The sequence below is a fragment of the Megalobrama amblycephala genome, linkage group LG5 (genome assembly GCF_018812025.1).
Source record: "Megalobrama amblycephala isolate DHTTF-2021 linkage group LG5, ASM1881202v1, whole genome shotgun sequence".
Lineage (NCBI taxonomy): Eukaryota > Metazoa > Chordata > Actinopteri > Cypriniformes > Xenocyprididae > Megalobrama > Megalobrama amblycephala.
Window position 1 is genome coordinate 19,376,440 of NC_063048.1, and position 23,660 is coordinate 19,400,099.

The window sequence follows — 23,660 nt, forward strand, 5'->3', positions numbered from 1 at the left end:
CATGATTAAACATTAGTTCTGCGGTGGCCATGGCGGTAGGTAGACCCTCCAGGGGTATTAATCGGCAGGACTTTGAGAAGCGGTCTACTACCACCAGGATGCACGTGTGACCGTCAGACTCGGGGAGGTCAGTGACGAAGTCCACTCCCAGGTGTGACCAGGGTCTCTCAGGAACGGGCAGAGGAAAGAGCTTGCCGGTGGGAAGATGGCGTGGGCTCTTGGAGATGGCGCACTCCCTGCAGCCCTGCACGTACCTCCTGACGTCGTTGGCCATGTTGGGCCACCAGAAGCGTTGTTTGAGCAACGAGAGGGTCTCCTTGACCCCCGGGTGACCAGTGCCAAGTGAAGAATGGGTGCTGTGCAGGAGTGGAGTGCGACGTGCCCGTGTGATGTACTGCAAGCCCGGTGGGCAACCCGGCGGAGTGCGTGTGGAGGCATTGGCGGAGGGAATGGTTTCTTCGGACCACTGGATAGGATTCACGAAGATGGACTCCGGCAGAATAGTATCAGGCTTTTCAGGCTTTTCCTCAGGGGCATAGAGGCGAGATAGAGCATCAGCTTTCGTATTCTTAGAACCAGGACGGTAGGAGATGGAGAAGTTGAATCTAGAGAAGAACATAGCCCAGCGAGCTTGGCGAGGGTTGAGTCTCTTAGCGGCCTTCAGATATTCGAGGTTCTTGTGATCAGTGAGAACTTGAAACGGGTGAGTAGCTCCCTCCAACCAATGCCTCCACTCCTCAAGGGCAAGCTTGACGGCCAGGAGTTCGCGGTCACCGATGTCGTAGTTGACCTCCGCCGGGTTGAGCTTGCGGGAGAAGAAGGCGCATGGATGGAGTCTACTTGGTGTCCCCTGCTGCTGTGAAAGGACCGCTCCCACTCCGGTGGTAGATGCGTCCACCTCAACTATGAATGGGAGGTCCGGGTTAGGGTGGACGAGGAGGGGAGCGGTGGTGAAGGCTTTCTTCAGGGTCTCAAAGGCGTTGGTGGCTAGTGGAGACCAGGACAGAGACTTGGGCTGGTGACGGAGTAGGTTAGTGAGTGGACTGACGATAGTGCTGTAATTCCTGATGAACCGGCGATAGAAATTGGAGAAGCCTAGGAATCTTTGGAGTTCTTTGATAGTAGTAGGAGTGGGCCAGGACTGTATGGCGGAGACCTTCCCCTCGTCCATCCGGATGCCACTGTGATCAATCACGTACCCCAGGAACTGGACGGAGGGTTGATGAAATGAGCATTTTTCAGCCTTGAGGAAGAGATGGAACTGCCGTAAGCGCTGGAGGACCTCCGCAACGTGGTGGCGATGTTCGGCCAAGCTCCGGGAGTAGATGAGGATGTCATCTATATAAACCAGAACGGACTTATGGAGAAACTCCCGGAGCACCTCGTGGATGAAATCCTGGAATACGGAGGGGGCGTTGACCAGGCCATACGGCATCACGAGGTATTCGTAGTGTCCTGTGGGCGTGACAAAGGCGGTCTTCCACTCGTCCCCCTCACGTATCCGGATGAGGTTATACGCGCTGCGGAGGTCCAACTTGGTGAACACAGTGGCACCGCGGAGATGTTCCAGGGCCGCTGGGACGAGGGGAAGTGGATAGCGGAACTTTATGGTGATCTTGTTGAGTGCACGGTAATCGATGCAGGGCCTCAAGCCTCCGTCCTTCTTTGCCACGAAGAAGAAGCTTGAAGCAGCAGGGGAAGTAGACGGGCGGATGTAACCTTGTTCGAGTGCCTCTTTGATGTATTCCTCCATGGCCTTCTCCTCCGGTATGGACAGGGGGTATATGCGTCCCCTGGGCACTGGTTCACCCGGCAGCAGATCGATGGCGCAGTCCCATGGCCGGTGTGGAGGAAGCTTGGAGGCGCGTTGCGGGCAGAAAACGTCGCTGAAGGGGGCGTAGTCAGGGGGAACATCCACGGAGCGCTTCTCAACAGGGCTCTTGATGGACGTGGCATTCACGAGAAGAGACTTGGAGAGTGGAGGTTTCGGAACAGGAAGCGCTGGGAAGCAGTCTGGGAAGCAGTGATCGCCCCACTTCAGGACCTCGCCCGTGCGCCAGGAGATGTTGGGGTTGTGTTGTTCCAGCCACGGGCGCCCTAGAACCACGTCAGCGGTGGATTCCTCCAGAACCAGCAAATGGATGTGTTCAGTGTGCAGGATACCGATGCTGAGTTGAAGTGGACCCACGCAGTGACGGATGTGTCTGCGGCTTAGGGGTTTGCCCGTGATGGAGTGGATTTGATAGCTCGTCGGTGAAGGAGAGATCTTAAGGTTGAGTTGTCTACAGAGGGTGCCTGAGATGAAGTTTCCGGCTGACCCTGAATCGAGGAGCGCCACCACTGGAACAGAGATGTTAGCAGCAGTAAGGGTTACAGTAGTAGTGAGTGGTTTCATTTTCTGAATGGAGGGAAATATTGCACTCACCACGGGTCGAGGAGGACGGATTGGGCATGTGGAGAGATTATGCCCCATAGTTCCGCAATAGAGACAGAGATTCAGGGCCAGCCTTCTTTGTCTTTCGTTTGGGGTGAGACGAGAATGATCTATTTGCATGGGCTCGTTGGCTGGTTCTGGGGAGCTGACGGGTTCGGACCGACGGAGGAGGTTGGTGGTGGATGACTGGCCCTGGTGTTCTTGAATGCACGACTGCATACGGGACCCCACGCGGATGGCGAGTTGGATGAAGCGTTCTAATCCCATGGAGTCCTCGTATGCAGCGAGATGCAGCCGCACGGAGGGTTCCAGCCCCTGACGGAACGTGGTGATGAGGGCTTGCTCGTTCCATCCGCTGGTGGCGGCTAGCGTTCGAAACTGCAAGGCATATTCGTTAACAGATAGGTTTCTTTGCTTTAGATTATAAAGTTTCTCACCAGTCGAGGAATCAGTCAGAGGTTTCCCGAATACTTCCCGGAAGTGGGAGACGAACGCCGAATAGGATTGAACGACTGGGCCTTTCTGGGTCCATAACGAATCTGCCCATTGCAGAGCCTTCCCTTGTAGTTGTGAAATAATGAACGCTATTTTAGCCGTGTCTGTGGTGTAGAGGTGCGGCTGCATCTCCAGGACCAGCTCACATTGGAGAAGGAATCCGCTGCATTCCTCCGCCGATCCAGAGTAGGGCGCCGGTTTGGCCATGGGACTGGCGGTGAATGCAGGTGAAGGAGTGGTGCTGGTGGGTGCGGAGACAGCCGTGTTGAGGGATGACGATGTTGAGGGCTGTGGTGTGAGTGCTCGACGCAGCACGTCCACGAGTTCCTGGAATGGATCGTTAGTACTCATGCCGTTAGTTGTTGTGGTCCGGTCTTCTGTTATGATATAGACACGGAGGCAGAGATAAAAGCAATCCAGGTGAGTTTATTTGAATAATATGAGAACACAGAGAGGTTATGACTGTTATCAGGTACTTGAGAGATGAATTGAGAGTAATACTGTCCTTGTATGGCTTGTTTATCCAGGAGCTGAGATGAGATGAAGAGAGACGTTGGAGACACTCACACACACAGAAGGGTAAGCACATGAAGGGACCAGGAGACGAAGGAGATGAAGGAGATCGCTGGAGCAGGTAAGTTTGATGAAGGGGAGTCCTTAAGGTAAGCATTAACACAAGGTATTGCAAACGAGACCGGACAGTGAGTGTGTGTGAGTGTGGTGGTTTTGTAGTGCTGGTGATTGCAGAGTGAATGAGATGCAGGTGGCGGTGATTAGTATGCTGGTGATTGGGTGCGTGGGTACTGTGGTGAGGTGGAGCCTGGCGTGTCTGTGACAATATATATATATTGCATTACAGTAATGATAATATTATTAATATAATGATTAATATTATGTTGGGCACGTTACCTTAAAAAAGTAATTAGTTCTCACAAATAGTAACTGAGATAATAAATAAGTTACATCATTATAAAAGTAACTAATTTCCAGGGAAAGTAACTATTGTTACTTAAAAAAAAAATAAAAATTCAAATATGTCAAATAACTTGGATGCCCCCAATATTAAATATGTTAAATTAATGAAATGGACAATAAATAGAAAAAAATATTATTATAAAACATTATACACTAATCTACATTATTTTAATGTTGCTGTGGGACAATGTGAGAGACACCTATCCAATTCAATATATTATTGTAAATATATCATTACTACAGTGGAACAATAAAACAAAATAGATGGTTTAGAACTTTCAATATTTATTGCACAGACCACAACTGGCCAACAAATAAGTCTAAAAATAAATTATGCTTGATCCTTGCTCGCATAAATTTTCTCTGTACTTTACTACGTGCTGGTAGCCATTAAAGAAAACATATTTAGTTTCATATTTATTTTTAAATAGGCCTATTATAATGTTATTTTTTAATTTAATCTATTTGATTGTGAAAAGTGAACAGCATGAGTAAGAGAATATCATAAGATTCGCAATTCGGAGACATGGAGTGGGTCAGACATGATTTTGATCACTTCATTAAGTTTTGTCTTGTAGAAAGCCTTTCTTTGAAGTGAATTTCGTTTTGTAAAAATTGTAAGCCTATCTTAATTTTAATCAATGTTTAATCAACCAATTGCCTGGATTTAATGAATAAGAACCAAATATAGCAGACAATATAATCATAGCATGGAGGCGCAGGCGCAATCACTTGCACTTGAATTGGAGCGCGTCTTATAGGCTAAATGAACCGAAACTCAGCGTATAGGCTACTTGCCTCACAGACATGAAAAATATATCTATAGAAAGCTTGAAATGTCTACTCTCTGATTATGTAATCCGAATTAAATGTGCATTCTCTTTCACTATGCAGAGATGATAAGAGTCAGCAATGTCAACTTCATCTTTGCAGCCGACACTGATTCAGAAAACATTAGTTTATTAATAAACAATTAAAATGTCTGCTTGCTGTTTTTATCACATTCATAATCATTACTTTTGCCGGTTCTTTATGGCAAGCTTTATACGTGTGCTTGAGTGCTATATTATGTAAATGCTTATTATTATGGTTTATTCTCTCCAGTATTTAAGAAATTAAATTTGATTAGTCAACTAATTGCTTAAATGAACAACTACTAGTTGACTAGAAAAAACTTATTTCACATATTTTCGATCCAGCGTGTCACAAAGGGCTTTCTGGTTTGAGCTTGGGCTCTGATCGCATACTCTGACACAGAGCATCGTACATTATTATCCATTTAAAATTATATTTGTGTATGACTAACCTGTACTATTTTAACCTATGTGTCCCACCACAACACACACACACACACACACACACACACACACACACACCAGAGAAAAAACTTTGCAGGTCCTATGGCTACTTGGATGAATACCGCTTCAGTGAGCTCAATTATAGTAATGCTGCATTTTATTGTCAGTAACGGTAACAGCGTTGTAAACGGGGGAAAAAGTAATTAGTTTGATTACTCCTTACTGAAAAAGTAACGCCATTAGTAACGCCGTTTATTTATAACGCCATTATTCCCATCACTGATAATGCTACATGTTAAAAAAAATTAACAATTTAAATATAGTATTAATTTATGCAAAATATAATTTCTTATTTTTGTTCTTTTGAAAATGGCAAAAAACTTGACCTAGATATGTTTTTGACAGTTTCAAAAACAGATTCACTCGAATACGAAGGGACCATGTAAGGTGTAGTAATGTGGTTTAACTATTTCATATTCCAGGGTGTAAAATCATCAAGAGAGGTGAGTTTAGAGGAACCAGATTACTCTGTAACAACTGACTGTTTAGATAATGTGCTTGATCTAGATTGACTGTGCACAAGTGTTTAACATCAGATTATAGTGATTTCACTTCTACTAACACTAGCTGTCAGTTTATCTACGGTAGCTGATGCTCCACAACAGTGCACACCTTCTTGACTGTAGGGATTGATTTGTATTTCTTGTGTACCTCAAAAATCATGTTTGTTTTAAAGGGATAGTTCACCCAAAAATGAAAATTATGTCATCATTTACTCACCCTCAAGTAGTTCCAAACCTGTATGAATTTCTTTGTTCTTCTAAACACAATGGAAGATATTTGGAAGAATGTCAGTAACCAAACAGATCTCGCCCCCAGTTTACTATCATATTAGGAAAAATAAATACTATGGTAGTCAATGGGGGCCGAGATCTGTTTGGTTACTGACATTCTTCTAAATATCTTTAAGTATGCAAGACTTTATTATTAATCAAGTTTTATTCATAATGTGATTTTCATTCAGCTGAAGAGGTAGAAGGGGTGAATAAATTTCTGAGCGAAGCAACAGCGCAATGGAAGAACCTGTCAGTGGAGGTGCGCAGCGTCCGCAGCATGCTGGAGGAAGTGATCTGCAACTGGGAGAAATACAGCAGCACAGTGGCCAGCCTGCAGGCCTGGCTGGAGGACGCTGAGAAGATGCTCAACCAGTCAGAGAGCGACAAACGGGTGTGTTGACAAAGTCTGTGACTTTCAGTTGAAATGGGATTAACGCCAAACAGCTACTGCTTATTCAAACAGTGTGAATTCTATTGTAGGAGTTTTTCCGTAATCTTCCACACTGGATTCAGCAACACATGGACATGAACGATGCTGGAAACTTCCTCATTGAGACATGCGACGAGACTGTGTCACGAGAACTCAAACAGCAGTTGCTCCTTCTCAACGGCAGATGGAGAGAGTTGTTTGTCAAAGTCAAACATGTAAGACAAGTGGCGTCACGTTTAAGGTTTTTTTATCATAAAGGGCTCATGTTCTATACTGCACATATGCTTCGAGTCATGGTTTCCTTCACCAAAAATAATATAATTTTTTCATGAAAGTTTTCCTGAGCCATCACTGATTGACTGTTGCTTTTGCACCTTTTAAGAAATAATGTAGATGTTCATGTTGGTGTAAACATAATTCTGATGACATATATATTTTTCATAGTATGCAAGAGCAGATGAAGTGGACAAACTGAGGAAGGATTATGACGATGGGATTGAAGCTTTAAAAGCATTTATTGACACGGCCAATGAAAGGATGAACACTCCAGTTCAAGTTTCGTTTCTGAACATACGGACATATCTACAAGACGTTGAGGTAATCAGAGTTCACTTTGCCTATTACCTGGCTCTCTGAAGTACTTTGTGACATTTATCAGCTGACTTATGTACACTACTGTTCAAAAGTTTGGGGTTGGAAAGATTTTTTCAAAATCTTCAAAAAACAAAGACGTTTTTCAAATAAATCTCTTATGCTTACCAAGGCTGCATTTATTTAATCAGTAATACAGTAAAACAGTAATATTGTTAAATACGATTACAGTTTAAAATAAATGTTTTCTAGTTTAATATATTTTAAAATGAAATCTGTGATGGCAAAGCTGAATTTTCAGCATCATTACTCTTCAGTGCCACACAATCCTTCATTCTAATATACTGATTTGCTGCTAAAGAAACATTTCAATTCATTATCAATGGTGAAAACAATTGTGCTGCTTAAAGGGTTAGTTCACCCAAAAATGAAAATAATGTAATTCATTACTCACCCTCGTTTCGTTCCACACCCATAAGACCTTCGTTCATCTTCGGAACGGATCTTTGATGAAATCCGATGGCTCAGTGAGCCCTGCATAGCCAGCAATGACATTTCCTCTCTCAAGATCCATTAATGTACTAAAAACATATTTAAATCGGTTCATGTGAGTACAGTGGTTCAATATTAATATTTAATGATTTCAGCAATTTGGCGGTTTGACACGCGATCCGAATCATGATTCGACACAAAAGATTCATAATGCTCCGAAGCTTAATAAAGCAGTGTTTTGAAATCGGCCATCACTAAATAAGTCGTTATTTTGTTATTTTGCACCAAAAATATTCTCGTCAATTTATAATATTAATATTGAACCACTGTACTCACATGAACTGATTTAAATATGTTTTTAGTACCTTTATGGATCTTGAGAGAGGAAGTGTCATTGCTGGCTATGCAGGCCTCACTGAGCCATCGGATTTCAACAAAAATATCTTAATTTGCATTCCGAAGATTAACGAAGGTCTTACGGGTGTGGAATGATATGAGGGTGAGTAATAAATGACATTGTGAAATTGTGAAACTGTGATTCTTTGATAAATAGTAAGTTTAAAAGAACAGCATGTATTTGAAAGATTTTTTTGTAATAGTCTAAAATTGAAAAATGTCACTTAATGCACCCTTGCTGAATTTTTTTTTATTTTTATAAATCTTCCTGGCCCAAACTTTTGAATGGTAGTGCATGTAATGTTTACTGCAGTATCATTGGAGCTAAAGATTATATAAATATCAACTCATTTCTCATAGGACATCAAGCACAAAGTGCCGTCCATGGAGGCGGCGTACAAGACGGCCACGCGTAACGCGCAACAGCTGACCAAAGACATCACAGAGGAGGAGATCGCACAAATGCTGGGTACCATGGCAACCATCAAGGATGAAATCAGCAAGGTGCCTGCCCTGTGTTTTCCCCCATGAATTGCCACATTAGACCATAATCACATCATCTCACATTATACCTCAATGTCTGGTTCAGATAAGAGAGAGAATATTGCCCCTGCTGAGGGACTCTCAGGCCATGCTGCCTCCATTAGAGGAGATGGAGAAACATATCACTGGGTTCTACCAATCGCTGGAGAAGGCGAGCCGCATCACTTCCTCCCGGGACTCTGAGGCTCCAGGAGACTTCAAACAGAAGTGTCAGGTGATTTAAAGGCCCCAAGCTTTTAGGGTCATGATACTGTTTTCACCACTTTAAAGGCCTGTTCACATTTAAAGAAATTAATTATAAGATTTTAAACATGAGTATAAGTAATATATATCATTCATTACTACTAGCAGTTATTGTAACAACTGAAAATAAAACCATAAAAAACATTTGTCCATTAAATAGTTTTGGTTAAAAAATTACGGATATTTTGTTATTTGCATTCAATTTGGTGTGGACAGGCTTTAAGATTTTGAGAGCACTTAATAAAAATAAAATGTATTTGCCATTAATTCTCTCTCTTTGTATTTTCTCTGTATATACAATTAACAGGAGCTTGTGACCTATCAGCAGAGCTGTAAAAAGTGTCTGTCAGTGATTGATAAAAACCATCAGGTCATTCTGAAATCATTGGACACCAGTAAGAACCTAAAACACCTGGACACGTCACTACTAGAGAGGAGAATCACTGAGCTTCAGGCCTCTTCACAGGTGGGAACTGCATCCGTGGAAGAAGAACATCATGTCTTATCCACAAGAATGAGTTTTATTGCAAACTTTGGTAGCTTGGTAAATCTGAGCATAGTTTGAGATCGCTTTTATCGCAGCCTTTTACTCTGAACAAAAATCTGAGAATCAGGTGAATTAGGCAGAAGTCATCCATTTGGTCTCAATGCAGTATTGGAAAAACAGTTGATGTTTCAATTGTGTCTACGTGTGTTTTTGTATGCTTTATCTCAAAAAGGGTATGGTAAAAGAAACCACAGAATGGAAGAGACACGTGGAGGCGAACAGCAGCCTGATGAAGAGATTTGAGGAGTCTCGTGTAGAGCTGGAGAAGGTTCTGAAAATAGCTCGCAGCTCCATGACTGAGAGAGGAAACCCAGAGGACCTTCTGAAAAAGCACACTGTGAGAGATGAAACCCAACAGTCTATTCTAGTGCTCGGCAAATAGGCCGAAAGCAGAGTTTGAATTTATTTGGTCTCTAGAAGGAAATGAGCAGAGAAATTTCAAAGATGACATGATTTCATATTTCTTTTGAATGTCCTGCAGGAGTTCTTTGGGCAGCTGGATCAGAGAGTTCTCAATGCTTTTCTTAAAGCCTGTGATGAACTCACAGATATTCTACCTGAGCAAGAACAGCAGAATCTACAGGAAACAGTCAGGAAACTGCACAAACAGTGGAAGGTCAGAGAACACTTGCATCTTCTTGTCTCACCTCACAATATCATCCATCTCTGTAGCGTTTCAAAAGGTTTTAATATTTATCTATCCATCCATCCATCCGAATTATTGTAAAATTATGTTAGAAGTTATGCTAACCCTCTTTCAAATGGTCAAACATTCAAAATGGCTTTAATTTGGTTCAATACAGGGTTTTTAAGTGGTTTGATGTGGCTATAAACTATAGCTTAAAAGTATAAGGAAAAACAAGTTTTATTGAATTGTACCAACAATATGAAAATGCATGTTTTCTGCAGGATGTCCAAACAGAGATTCCCTATCACCTGCTGCACCTGAAGGTGGAACTGGAGAAGAGTCGCCTGATGACATCACTGCAGGAGTGTCAGGCTGAACTGGCCCGTGAGAACCGCAGTCTGCCCAGCATGGGCAGTGAGAGGTTAATCAAAGAGCACAGGGTGAGAGTGACCTGCATTAAATCCTCTATAAGTACTGGTTTTGTCCTTTGAAATAGGGAACACTTACGTTTGATATTTTTATGTAGATGTTTTTTAAGGAAAAGGGTCCTCAGGCTCTTTGTGAGAAGCGGTTACAGCATATGGAGGAACTTTGCTTGAAGCTTCCAGAGAGCGAACAAGCCCATCAAACTTTGGAGAACACTAGGACAGCGTTTGTGGAGGTCAAGGAGGAAATTGATGGCACACATCTGAAACTAATGCAGCACCCTGATAAGTGGAAGGAGTTTAATACCAGGTGAACCTTTGGTGAAACATGAACCGATTTTCAAAATTGGTTTAAAAGACATATTCAGTATATTGATATTCAGTAATATTATCGATTTAACTGCATTGATACTATCGGATGAGAACAAAATTTGAACTGAATTAAGCTGGATAAAAACACTATTTTCTTGCTGTTATTGAACCGAATTGAATGAACAATAAAATGAAATGAGCTGAATAATGATATATTATTATATTGCTGCTTATAGCTGAATTGAACGTATTTCATAATTGTTTAATCAATCAATCAAAGTTTATTTAACACTTTTCCAAAGAAATATATGCAGTTCAAAGTGCTTTACATGCAAGAACAAGCAATTGGCACCAGAATTGAAAATAACAAATGAAAATAGACCCACAAATAGATTATAACAATAACATTACAAAAAAAAAAAGTATAAAATAGAAAATCAGTACTAAAATCATGAGATTTGAGGTTTCTGAACTTTGCAACATTGATACAGTTATTGAACTAAATTGAACTGAATAATGACAATATTACCTTCTGTAGAGCTGTTTTACATTTTCATGTTTGATTTAATTTTTGCAGTTATTTGTATTGTATTGTATTGTATAAAGCACTAGTATAATGTAATAAATGTAATATAAGTGTATAAATAAGCGTGACATGACTAATGTACTATTGTTTTGTAAAGTCACTGCTGAATGATTTAAATTAATTTTAATGCTATAATTCAGTGGTTCCCAAACTTTTTAGCATGGAGTACCCCCTGAAGGGATTACCATCCTTCCGCGTACCCCCTCTCTTCCACTTCGACTGCAGTCACACCATTACCATTAAGAGACAATATTTGCCCCCTAAATTGATTTTCCAGTGCATTTTTTTACCTTTAAAAATAAAAATGTTCAATAGAGAAATATGCAATGATGGTAAAACGTTTAAATATTAAACTATAACCGCCAGTAGGTGGCAGCAAGTCACTGTTTTTATGAGTGAGTCATTGAGTCATTCATTCAGTAACGAAGCAAGTGGCTGTGAATGAATCATTGAATCATTGACTCTCACGATTTGTTCAAAGCCGAAGAATTATTCGCGAAACACAGACGTACGTTATAGTTCTGCTGTGGTTTTCATCAGAACTATTATTTCATTGAAAAATAGAGTAAATACTGACAGTACTGTGTTTAAAATGTACATTTTATTGACCTGTTGTATAATAATATCACGTTTGCAGTCATGTGGATATTTGGGAACAAATGCATTCTTGCTCGTTATCATCATTAAATACAAGAACTCACACAAGGTATGTTTTTGTATCGGAGAAAGTTTGAGTCTTAAATCGAAATTAATCCATTATCTGTGTCTATATTTGTTCTTCATGAGAGTAAGTGCTAAATCCTCACTCAAGGAGAACGACAGTAATTTAGCGCGATTTAAGGCAGCAGACTGCACGCGATCTATGCATGCTGCTTGTGTGGATACAGTCATTTTTGACTGCAAATTATGAGGTAATTTGATTAAATGTAATGGATTTACGAAATTTTGGCAGTTAGAAATACATGCTTGATTTGAATATTATTTTAAGGTAGAATTAAATGAACTACTCAGCATTTGTTCGCGTACCCCCTCTTGTCACCTCGCGTACCCCAGTTTGGGAACCACTGCTATAATTAATTTATATCGGTAATCATTAATCATTAATAATTACTTATTTCTGTGTTTGCAGGTTCTCTGAACTCTCTGCTTGGGTTACGTCGAAGGAAAGTCAACTCAGACTTCTGCGAAACAGAGCTGGAGACCCCAGCAAGTTCGGACAGGTCAAATCCACAATTGAGGTGAGAAATAAAGACGGAAAAGAAATGGAAGTGGAAATAAAAGTGTGGAAGGTGTGTGGAATGAACCAATTGACCCTTCATGAATTGCAGAGTCTGAGAAACGATGCTGAACTACAGGAGGGGAATGTGAGCTGGTTGAAGACGCGATTGGCTGCTCTGATAGAAGTTTGCACAGACAGTGACGCCCAGAGGCAGGGAGCTGCCCTCAGCAAACTCTCCAATGACTTTAAGGGTTTCCTCACCTCCCTTTCTGAGGTAATATGCACTCATTTTAAGAACCATAGATCAAGATCATCTGTCATATAAGCAAATATGGTGACTGTTAGCTGCTTTGGATGAAGGAAATCAGTCAGATTTAGTCAGTCACTAAATTCAGTGTTTAAGCAGTGGTTAAGCTTTTATCAAAAACCTAATAAAAGAGAAATAAAATAAAATAAATAAATAAAACTTAGAATCAAACAGGATTTTGTGCTACTGTACCATTAAGATGTCTGTTTAAAAAAGAAAGAAAAGTTCTGTTTTCCATGTTATGATATTTAAATATTTAACCCTTAAATGCATGACAGTTTCGCCAATCATTATTACATATTCGGGTCTTTATCGACCCGGATCTATATCTAACACTGAAGTATCTCTACCTGTCTCGATAATATAAAACTCCTCTGATATTAGAGTAACAATTACAGAAGAATAAAATAAAGCATATTTTGTTTCCTTTTGGAGCTTGAAAGGGCTCGGTTTGAGCAGATGTTTTATGCCATCATCACTGTCCTCGTCAGAGCTCATTTCCCAGTAAATTCAGCAAATAATGGGCTAGTTTTATGTTTGAGGTCACGAATATGAGCCCATTCACGATCTCAAACGTATTCTCAAAACTATATAATTTTCAACATCTTCAAAATCAATATTTTGATCGCTAACAGCTTCACCAGATCCATCCAGTAACAGTTACAGTCATATTTGATTGCGTTCAGTATTTGCTCTGCAGTAAATCACTGAGCCATTTCATGTTTTTCTTATTATTTCGTTTTCTGTCTGAATGAGTCGTCACTTCAGCATTGTGTATCAGGCATTCCCACCTTGTGGAATAAAGGTGAATTGCACTTATTCCGTCATCTAAGATTCAATTATTGTTGTGCAGAAAAAATATACATACACTCATACATACCTCGGGTCGTTTGTGACCCTATACATTTTTTATAAAAAATTAATACAAAAATAGGCATTCTTTTATAATTTTATGATTTTTTTCTTGTTATATTCTTTATAATGAATTGATTGAGGAATACCAAGAAGGTTGATGTCTAAGTTTAAAAAATGAACGAGGAGTAGGGTAGTGAATGGCGTCCCGGGTCACTAAAGACCCGAGGTGTGCATTTAAGGGTTAAATAAGAATAGATGATTTTATGTGTTTGCTGTAATAGTCAGAGAAGGTCGTGCTGGCGGTGAGCGACTGTGTGCAGTTCAGAGAGGAGGTGAAAACTACACTAGAGGAGTTAACGCAGGGTCAGCAGGAGCTGCAGTCAGAGATCGGCAAGATTTTGGACTCGGAGTCTGTCAGAGAAGCCCAACAAATGCTGATGCTTTATCAGGTAACATTTTCACTGAACGAATCACAATCCTGAGATATGAAGCTGAAAATCATATTTATATCTAACATTCACGTGCTTTCCAAATGTACAGCAACAACTGAAGCGTCTCCGGCTGAAGAGGAAGGAAATGCAAGAGCAGATAAATCGTGGAAAGCAGCTCCAGATAGAGGAGACCCTGGAGGAGAGCTTACAGGAAGATCTGCAGAAACTAGAGACCACCTTGAGCAAAATGGATCAAAGCACAGAGTCACAGGAAAAGAACCTGGAGGTGAGGATAATAATAATAAGTTTATGTTATTTAGTGCCGTTCTGCAAACTCAAGGTCACTTTACAGTATTATTACAAATAAACATAGCAGCAGACAAAGAAACAATACAGATAAACTGAGATGGGTAACATAATAAACTGAGGTAGATATTCAAGTCAAATTAAATAAAATATTTTTTATATTATAATATTAATTAGGGGTAAAACATTTCAAGTAACAAATAAAGTAATGCATTACTTTTGAATTTACAACAAAATACAGTATCTGAGTTACTTTTTCAAATAAGTAATGCAAGTTACTTTTTTATGTTCTGTATATTCTATAGAATGTTGAATGAGGATGTTAAAGACAAATTCAATAAAATCCATTCATTTTATTTTTATTTGGAAATCATATTACATTCCAAGTTAAATGTGTTGTGAATGCAGTTGCATGTTGATCGAGCAGATCAAATACTTTCTGACTTTGAAATAATGATGGTGAATGTCGCTCTGTGTTGTCAGGTGACTTTAGCTGCTTGGCAGGAGTTTGACAGTCAGCAGGCAGCAGTGAGGGAGTTTGTGGGTAAGGTGCGATCAGTCACGGAGAGAGAGATGAACTTCAGCAGTCCAGACAGTCTCAGCACAGAGCTGGAGCAGACTAAGGTGAGAACAACACCTGATCTCCATGGGCTCAGTGTAATGAATCACCTTTAGTTAAACATGAGCGTCTTTATTGTGAACAGAAGAGCTGCTAGAGCTTTTACAACCCAAATCCTCATTAGAAAATGCTCTGGCAATAAAACCTTGTGGAATAAGCCTCACAACAAGACATTGTAACATAGCCAGTATGCACTCAACTGTAACCCAATAAACTTAAGTCTTTAATTTCGAAATTTGATTATTTGGTGTATTCTGCCTCACAAAAACAAAACACAGTGTCACAGAAATGTTCACTTTATCTGTTGCTGTTATTCCTGTAGGATCTCTTGAAACAGTGTGAAATGGAGGCCAGACAGGTGAACACTCTACTCAAGAGGGCCACAGAGATCCAACTGGGCCCCAAAAATCAGTCTCTCCTCCAGGATCAAGCACGTGCTCTGAGTGAACAAGTGGACAAAGTTGAGACTGGACTCAAGCGAGAGTAATACCCTACTTTATTTTTTATCTAGACAGATGCATTAAGAGTTATCTATCGATGTATTATGAAATTATAATATCATGATTACTATCTAATTTTTCAGTGTGAAGACTTTGGAGGGAATGAAAGATCAGTGGGATTCTTTCGGGACTGAATTTGAAGCATTTTCCACATGGATAACAGAGAGAGAAAGAGAAATGGATGCCTTGAAAAGCTCCAGCACACCTTTGGACCAGCAGATCTGTACTGTAAAGGTGCAACAATAAATATATCATTATATATATGAATAAAGCATCTTTTAAAATGCTTGAAATGACTGCATGGCTTCTATATTTATTTAAAAACTTTTATACTTCTTTAGAAAAAATAACTTATTTGAATTAATTAAATTCTATATACATTTTCTATATATTTTATTACATGTTTATGGTGAGCAGTCAATCAGAGAAGGTCTGCAGGAGAGGTCAGAGATCCTGTCTAATCTGGAGGAGAAGTCTCAAGCGCTGGTCCAGTTTGTGTCCTCTGGCGAGTCTGCACGAATCAAAGCCCGTCTGACACAGATTGGCAGATATTGGGAGGAGCTTAAAGAGAGTGTGGAACACCAGAATGGACAGTTGGAAGAGAGCTCCTCCCACCAGACGAAGTTTAATGCCAATCTTCAACAGGTATGTTTGAACATGCTGTTTACTGCAGGCTTAGTAAAGTCTTATGTTGCCTAATGACATTGCATCCTTTTAAAAGGTACAAACAGAGGTTGAAGATATCCAGAAGAAACTTGACAGCCCTGTCACCTCCTGTGTGTCTTCATCTGAGACCTACAAAACTCTACAGAGTCACATGGTATGATACCTGCATGTAATTGTAAACATTTCTGATTTGTATTTTGGTTGTTTTGGTCCGGACCAAAAAAAGAAAATTAGTTCCTTTAGTTCGGTTCACACTGTTACTTTTAACACTGAACCTAAAGATACAAAACAGTAAGTTTTGTGACAGAACTTGCTGAACATCCAAAACTGTGTGCTGGGCTAAATGCGCTCGTTTACAAAAAAAAAGCACCAAGAATTCTTCCGTTGCACACAAACGAAGACCTGCTGCAAGAATACAGCTGTTTTGACACCTGTACAGAGCTGTGATGGGCAACGTAGCTCCTATGATGAGAAAAAGGGTCTTATTTTGTGATATCATGTCCTGATTTTGGTTCATTTAGTTGTCTTTGGTCAGTGTTGCGTTCATATTTCAGTCTTGGTCCACTTGTTTGGTGTGCACCAATGTTCGTTTGGCAGCGTTCATACTTTTTCAAATAAACCGCACTAACAGAGAAATTGCACCAGAGGTCGTTTCACTCAAACCAAACCTGCCAAGTGTGAACGCACCGTTATCTGCACTAATTCATTCTGAATAAGTGATTCGTTTGATTTTCAGGATATGTTCCAGTCCCTGGAAAAGCTGAAAGCCACCCTGCAGTCTCTGTGTGCTGGCGCCCGCAGGCTCAGCGAGAGGGAGAAGGCCGAGAAAGCCGTGGCAGCCCTTCAGCAAAGTTATGAGCAGTGTTTAAAACAGGCCAAGGAAAGACAGAACCAAATGGAGAGCCTTCTGTCACATTGGCAAAAGTATGGTTATTTTCACTGTTGGTATCTAATGTATTTACATATTGAATCCTAAAAAATCCCTTTGCATCAGAAGATATTCTTTTTATAAGAGTTATTTATTTAAATCTTTCGCTCACTTTGATTATTTCAGGTATGAAAAGGATTGGTCTGCCCTACAGTCATGCCTGGAGAGATGTGAATCTGTATCCAGCTCTGACACTCAGTTCCTCCCGGTTGACAAACTAAAACTGGATGGAGAACTGCTGGAATTGAAAGTAATAAACTTAAATACAACATGAAACAGCATTCACAATGCATTTTACTTCTTTAGTGTGACATATTTCTATATGCAACAGAATATTTAATAGGAAATAATGAATGGTGGTATTTCATTGAATTGTAAAAAGCAGGCTTATTAATGGTTAATGCTATTTTTCATTTTTGCCCATGCTGCCTTGTTTTTTAGGCAGAACAATTATTACATTTTGATAAAAATTAATGAAAACATGCTCTTTAGAGCATGTAGTCTGTAAGTTGATAAAGACCAGGGATATTTGTTAAGAAATTAAATGAGGTCAGTTTCTCAAATTTCTTAAATATTGTTCTTTTAAAGCATCTACAGAGTGAGCTTCAGTCTCTGGAGTCAGTTTACAACAGGCTGATTGCCCAAACACCAACTCTTTACACCACTGCATCAGATGAACGTGTAAAAACACTCAAAGAAGACCATGAAAATCTTGAGAAAAGATGGAAGTGTCAGACCACAGCTATACCTAACAGGTCAGTCATAAGGACTGTATACGTATTTGCAGGCTGAATTCTACACTTGGATTGTATTTTATATTTTCCCTATGTTCATTTATGATGGTTTCTTGCATTATGAATGTTAGCGTATAGAGCATGTCTAACATAGTACATCAAACCATTTATTACAGAATCCAAGTTCTTCAGGAGCACCGTTCTCAGGTGGAAGAGTTTGATCAGGCCCTACAGAAGTTCTTCAAATGGGGAGAGTCTTTCCTCTCATCTTTACATTCGTTCTCTCACGTTGATATCACTGATCTTGAACCTTTCACCAGTGATATCAAGGTACGTTCCATTATGAGAGCTTCCATTCAGTGATGAACAATACCAGAAATCATTTATCCTATTTATGGACATTCTCAAACTCAAATGATTTATTGAAAATTGTTTTATGATCAATGTACACTACTTTTCAAAAGTTTAGGGTAAAGACTTTTACATTGTTACAAAGGATTTCTTTTAATTTATTTTAAACACAATATGTTATAAACAGAGAGATTGTAGATTTTAAAAGGTTGTAATGTTTTATACTTTTACTATTTTATACTATACTTTTACTTTTAATGTTTTACTCCCACCAGGAGAGAAGAGATGACCTGCAGAAGCAAAGCATTGTAAGACAGAGTCTTCAACAGCAAACAAAGGTCTTGTGTGACGTTTGTGAGCCTGCTGAGGTTCAGCAGCTTCAGGGAAGGTGGGAAAGCTCTTTGCAGCCGTACCTGGAGGCCCATCAGCTGGTTGATCTACGAGGTGAGAGTCTGGAAAAGCTAGAGGCCTTCCTACACACCCACAGTGTGGCGGCCGGTGTTCTTCAGGGCCTCAGACAGACTGTGGAGAGCGCTGGGAGTTGGGATAAAAGTCAGGTGGATGAGCTGCAGAGAGACCTGGAAGCCATCGTTCCTGATATCGGCCGCCTTGAAACACTTGCCGTGAATCTGGACGGCAGCCTCTGTAAGGCTCATCTCCACCTGATCAATGGAAAGGAGACGCGCTCATCATGCCGCTCATTGGCCGATTCCTTGAGTGTTGAGCTTGATGCCGTGAGGAACCTACTGGGCTCGAAGCAAAGCGAAGCTGAGGCTCTCGGTGCTCTTTGGAGCTCGTTCAGACAGCGTAAAGAGCAACTGCTCAAAACGGTGGAGGATATCGAAGAGAAGGCAGATCAACAGGGCCTGAAAGAGCTCAATGTACATACTCTACAGCAGAGGTATGGACTGCCCTTTTCAGAAGGGTTGTTTGTACATGTCTGTGGATATGTTTATTGAAATGCATCTTCTTTGTGATGTGTGTAGGCTTCGGTTCTTCAATCAGCTGGAAGATGAGCTCCAGTCCCACCAGCACGAGGAGCAGTGGCTCAGGGATAAAGGTCAACAGCTGGCTCAGAGAGATGCTGAATTGGGTGGTGAAGTACTGAGGGAGATCAGCCTGCTTCAGACCACCTGGGAAGACACCAAGAAACTCATCACTGAAAGGTGGGCGGTCAGGACTGTTTTTATTATATTTTATTGGTATTTTTGCCACTTTGTAGAGAGATTATGAAAAAATGTGTAGTGTTTTAGTATAAGAAAGTATTCTTGCATTTATTAGTGGTTGGTCAATATGGGGGTTTGTCAATGGCAAATTCTTAAACTCTTATATTTGATCCTCCCAGACATTAGATTCCATCCTTGGTGGTAGCCATATTTTAGTTTTTACAGTATATTTAATTTAATTCATTTTATTTTATAAAAAAAAACAACAACTAATAAATAAAATGTTCAAATTGCCCTTTTAGCCATATTTTAGTTTTATATTTAATCTCTTAAAGTCTTTACTGGCTATATGTTGACTTGAATGGTCCTTTTTTGCCATATTAAAATAAATGTAACCTTTTTTTTCATTCATTCATTCATTCATTTATTCACTCATTCAGTCAGTCATGTCGTAAAAATATTATGGACCTGGACAGAAAACAAACAATTGCTTTTAATGTTTAAAGAATTAAAAACATAAGTCTTTAATGGGCACATGGTGACTGCTATCTTAGTTATGCAAAGGTGCAAATTTTCAGTATCTAGCTGACGTTACTGCATGATTTTGTTCCAGGCAAGAGCAGAGCAGCGCTTTGGTAGACCTCATGAAAGACTACCAGAGTCTGAAGTCTTCAATAAACACGATATTGGAGAGCGCTGATGCTATATCCGACATTAAAGCTGTCCTGAAAGACCAGGAGGACACACGGAGATCCTTGTTAAAGGTAAAACCTGCCAGTCTGCAGGCAGAATGCAAAATGCCAGCTAAAAAAGAGTTACTATCTTTTACTATTCAAGACTTTAATGTTAGGCTTTAATTATCTTCCTTTCTGCAGCATGAAGCTGTAAAAGCTGAGATGGCCAGTAACCAGGATGTGCTAGAGCGATTCTCCAGCAAAGGAAAGAAGCTTTTAAGTGAATTAAATAAGATCCCAGATTGCGACACTCAGATTGTGAAGACAGAAATAGATGCCACAGTGGACCAGTGGCTAGATGTGAGTTTGTCCAATGGCCAATTATTAAATCTTCATTAAAAAACAATCTCATATAACAGAACCTAAGAGCCATTATTCTTCATATCAACACACAGGTGTCAGAGAAACTCGAGGATAATCTCGAAAGTCTCAAGAGGAGCTCTGCTTTGTGGGTGGAAATCTACGATATCAGTGGAGAAATTGAAAGCTGGTCCAACAGCTCGGTTATGGATCTTACAGATGGACTCAATAACTTCAATGATAGCCAGAAAACCGCAAACAAACTCTCTGAAGTCAAGGCACGTCCCAAACGGTGTTATTAAACATGGTTATAAAACCAGAGCACCCGTTGTGTAATATATTTTATTCATTTTTCTGCGTAGGTGGATGTTGGCCTAAAAGAAAAGAAGATTGATGCTTTACAAGAGAAAGTTTCAGAGCTGAAACAACTTGGTGGTGGCCACGATGTTCCTGCTAAACTGCAGGTGAGGGCAAGCTCACACTACATGACTGTAAGACTAGCTGAATTGTTGTGGTGCTCACACAGCACATCTCGTTTTCTTGTCATAATATGTCGTCGTCTTGTCAAAGCAGCGTGCATGCTTCACAACACAACGCTGACGAGGTGCACAAACTACAAATCAAGAAGTAGTTCTGACATAAATGCATTGTACACACTACAAACTACAAGATCACATGGCGATAATATCAAACAGCTTGAAAATATTCCAGCTTCTGGGACTGCTTGTGACTGCTCAGATCATGTCACTGACCTGCTCATACTTAGAGAGCATCTGCGACCTTACCGACCTCCAATTTGGCCGCGATCCGGGGGTTTTTGTTACAGACCTTGGAAATCCGTCTGTGACAGCAAAATTCAGCAAAAATTTGTGTGGTTTGATCTTGCCTTAAATCTGATCTCCATTTGATCTCTCTTAGTTCTCCATTGGTTACATAACCTGTACGCCATCTTCAAATCTTTGATTCCTTCCAGGTCATGGAGACAGACCTCAGAAGGAAAATTAGTAACATCGAAGAGTTATGTGATCAAGCCAAGAGCAACCTCCAAGATTTCTGCTCTCAGAAGAAGCAGCTGGAAGATTTTCTAACCCAGATGTCTGAGTGGTTGATGAACGTTGAGAGATCTTTGGTGGATTCACCCTGTGGAACAGCTCCTGAAGAGATCTGCAGAGTAAAGGTACAAAAAAGTGTGATTTCTTCTATTTTTAAGGAAACATATCACGATTAGCCAATCATTTTATATAGATGCTCTAGGCAGGGCTCAAAAATAAGGACTGGAATTGGTGGCAAAAACACATACACACACAAAAAAACATTTTAGTGAGTAAGCACAGTCCTAAATAATTTACAGAGTCTAAAATGAACGTAAACAGTCTGATATGTGTCAGATTTGTGCGTCAGGTCTTAAAGTGACAGCAGCCTAATAAACCTGCTGCTGTCTGTATCAATAATGTTAATCAAACAACAAAAGACAAAAGGAAAATCATTCACTGCTCTTGACTGAAAAGCATCTGTAGCTTTAATAAGGATTAATTTATATTTATTATTATTTATACAGTGAAGACTATACAGTGTTATTTTACATTTGATTAATTTATTCAGTTTCTGTAGCAGTTCTTACCTGAATACTACTGTTAATCTTAAAGCACTTTATTTCATTTGTAACTTTGTTTGATTGTATTTATTTGTGCTATTACTTGTTTTCTTACTGATGTTTGATCTTTATATGAGTTAGGCTATTAGATTTTGTTATGGTATAAAAAAATGGAATCGAGAATTGTAATATATCACTGTTATATAAAATGTTGGTGTCATGACAACCTTAATTATTGAAATGCAAGGTTACATAGGTCAAAAACAACGAAAATAAAAGGTGTTCTGTGCATACAATTTGTAGGAGATCCAAAAGGAGCTTCAAAACCAGCAAACTAGCATTGACTCAGCCCGGGAAAGCTTGAATACGCTTTGCAGAAAATACCCCTCAGAGGAACTAGCTGGTCTAGGTTCCTCTCTGACCGACCTCATCAAGAAATATGAAACAGTCAATCAGCTCTGTGTTAAGAAGCTTGGGTCCATGCAGCATGGTCTCCAGCAGCACTTCAATGGTGAGAATCACTGTATTCCTGATTAAAAATGATCTTTCCTTTGAATCAAGGACAGACATTGCTGTAACACCGCTTTGCCTTCTCTTTTGCCTTCTCCTTTGCCTTCTCTTCTCAGATCTTGTGAAGGAGTTTCATACATGGCTCTCTGGACAGAAAGACATTGTGAGAGAATGTGCCGACCATTCTGGTGACATGAGCGTGGTGGAACGTAAATTGCAGAAATTGAAGGTACTTCATCCTAACTGAACAGTGTGTAAAACATTGATTTAGAGTGTCAAGTAATCTTTCTGACCTCACTGAAAAGCAAAATGCTATGTAAAATGGCAAAATTGCAGCTAATAAAATAGGTATATTTAGTGATAAAAATAGAGCTATTTTGGATCAGTGTGGGCATCCTTCAAAATAGATACCAAGCATTTGGTCATAAAACACTATTGATTACTGTGACTGGTTAGGTAAAAAACATGAAAGAGTTAACTGGAAAATATATCATCTGTTATATGAGCTGCAGTGTACTATTACATTTTTAAATTGTCTTTATAATGATTTTTATTGCATAATAGCAAGATTTTTACAGTTTTCTGAGGATTTTTATGAATAGTTGTGCTTTCTCTGTGCAAAAAGTGAATCATCATGAATCATGATTCTATACAGTGTTGTAGGTGGTTGTCAGGCATTGCTAATCAGTTGACAAGGTGTTCTGAATGGTTAGAGTACAGTCAAAAATACAGTGTAATTCTGTAGGATTTTTGTTTTTGCATGTCTAATCCATGGTACAAACGAAGTAGGATGGCTTGTGTATGTTTAACACTTAACACTCATTGCGGAGTCGCTTTTCTGTCTTACAGGGAGCTCTGGAGCGGGTGGATGATGGAGACAGTCGTCTAACACTGGTGTGTACAGAGGGCGAGAAACTTCTTCTACATCTCCCCAAAGCCAGCGCTGGCCAGGTCCAGCAGAACCTTTCTTCAATCCAGCAGGACTGGGACAGCTATGTGGAGCAGTGTAAACAGAACCAGCAGAACCTGGAAAACAGCTCCAGTCTGCTCAGCGGGTGAGAACTTAACAGCGGCTTTACACTGCTGCTTGCTGGGTTAAATATTAGAGCAGCAGATTGTTTGAAATAATTCCTGTGTATAAACGGCTTTGTTGTGGAAGCAAGGACGTACTCTCGGTTGTCAAGTTGGCAGGGGATTATTTGGCCCAAA

At 40.0% G+C, this 23,660-nt stretch overlaps 1 protein-coding gene across 8 annotated transcripts in view; it reads left to right on the top strand.

Annotated features, from left to right (window-relative positions):
• syne1b (spectrin repeat containing, nuclear envelope 1b) overlaps positions 1-23,660 on the top strand; it is a 141,802-nt gene that overhangs the window by 39,073 nt on the left and 79,069 nt on the right. For all 8 annotated transcript variants that reach the window (XM_048191034.1, XM_048191032.1, XM_048191036.1 and 5 more), the window contains 33 exons: positions 6,227-6,429; positions 6,519-6,683; positions 6,913-7,065; positions 8,308-8,451; positions 8,537-8,704; positions 9,041-9,199; positions 9,453-9,617; positions 9,762-9,896; positions 10,190-10,348; positions 10,435-10,643; positions 12,361-12,469; positions 12,560-12,724; positions 13,894-14,061; positions 14,153-14,329; positions 14,833-14,973; positions 15,291-15,451; positions 15,552-15,702; positions 15,886-16,113; positions 16,190-16,288; positions 16,871-17,058; positions 17,189-17,312; positions 17,651-17,817; positions 17,973-18,126; positions 18,423-19,048; positions 19,134-19,313; positions 19,927-20,077; positions 20,189-20,347; positions 20,443-20,625; positions 20,710-20,811; positions 21,321-21,524; positions 22,245-22,452; positions 22,568-22,680; positions 23,301-23,506. In XM_048191034.1, the coding sequence (XP_048046991.1) occupies positions 6,227-6,429; positions 6,519-6,683; positions 6,913-7,065; positions 8,308-8,451; positions 8,537-8,704; positions 9,041-9,199; positions 9,453-9,617; positions 9,762-9,896; positions 10,190-10,348; positions 10,435-10,643; positions 12,361-12,469; positions 12,560-12,724; positions 13,894-14,061; positions 14,153-14,329; positions 14,833-14,973; positions 15,291-15,451; positions 15,552-15,702; positions 15,886-16,113; positions 16,190-16,288; positions 16,871-17,058; positions 17,189-17,312; positions 17,651-17,817; positions 17,973-18,126; positions 18,423-19,048; positions 19,134-19,313; positions 19,927-20,077; positions 20,189-20,347; positions 20,443-20,625; positions 20,710-20,811; positions 21,321-21,524; positions 22,245-22,452; positions 22,568-22,680; positions 23,301-23,506 (5,824 nt within the window). The remainder of the gene's footprint in view (positions 1-6,226; positions 6,430-6,518; positions 6,684-6,912; positions 7,066-8,307; positions 8,452-8,536; positions 8,705-9,040; positions 9,200-9,452; positions 9,618-9,761; positions 9,897-10,189; positions 10,349-10,434; positions 10,644-12,360; positions 12,470-12,559; positions 12,725-13,893; positions 14,062-14,152; positions 14,330-14,832; positions 14,974-15,290; positions 15,452-15,551; positions 15,703-15,885; positions 16,114-16,189; positions 16,289-16,870; positions 17,059-17,188; positions 17,313-17,650; positions 17,818-17,972; positions 18,127-18,422; positions 19,049-19,133; positions 19,314-19,926; positions 20,078-20,188; positions 20,348-20,442; positions 20,626-20,709; positions 20,812-21,320; positions 21,525-22,244; positions 22,453-22,567; positions 22,681-23,300; positions 23,507-23,660) is intronic.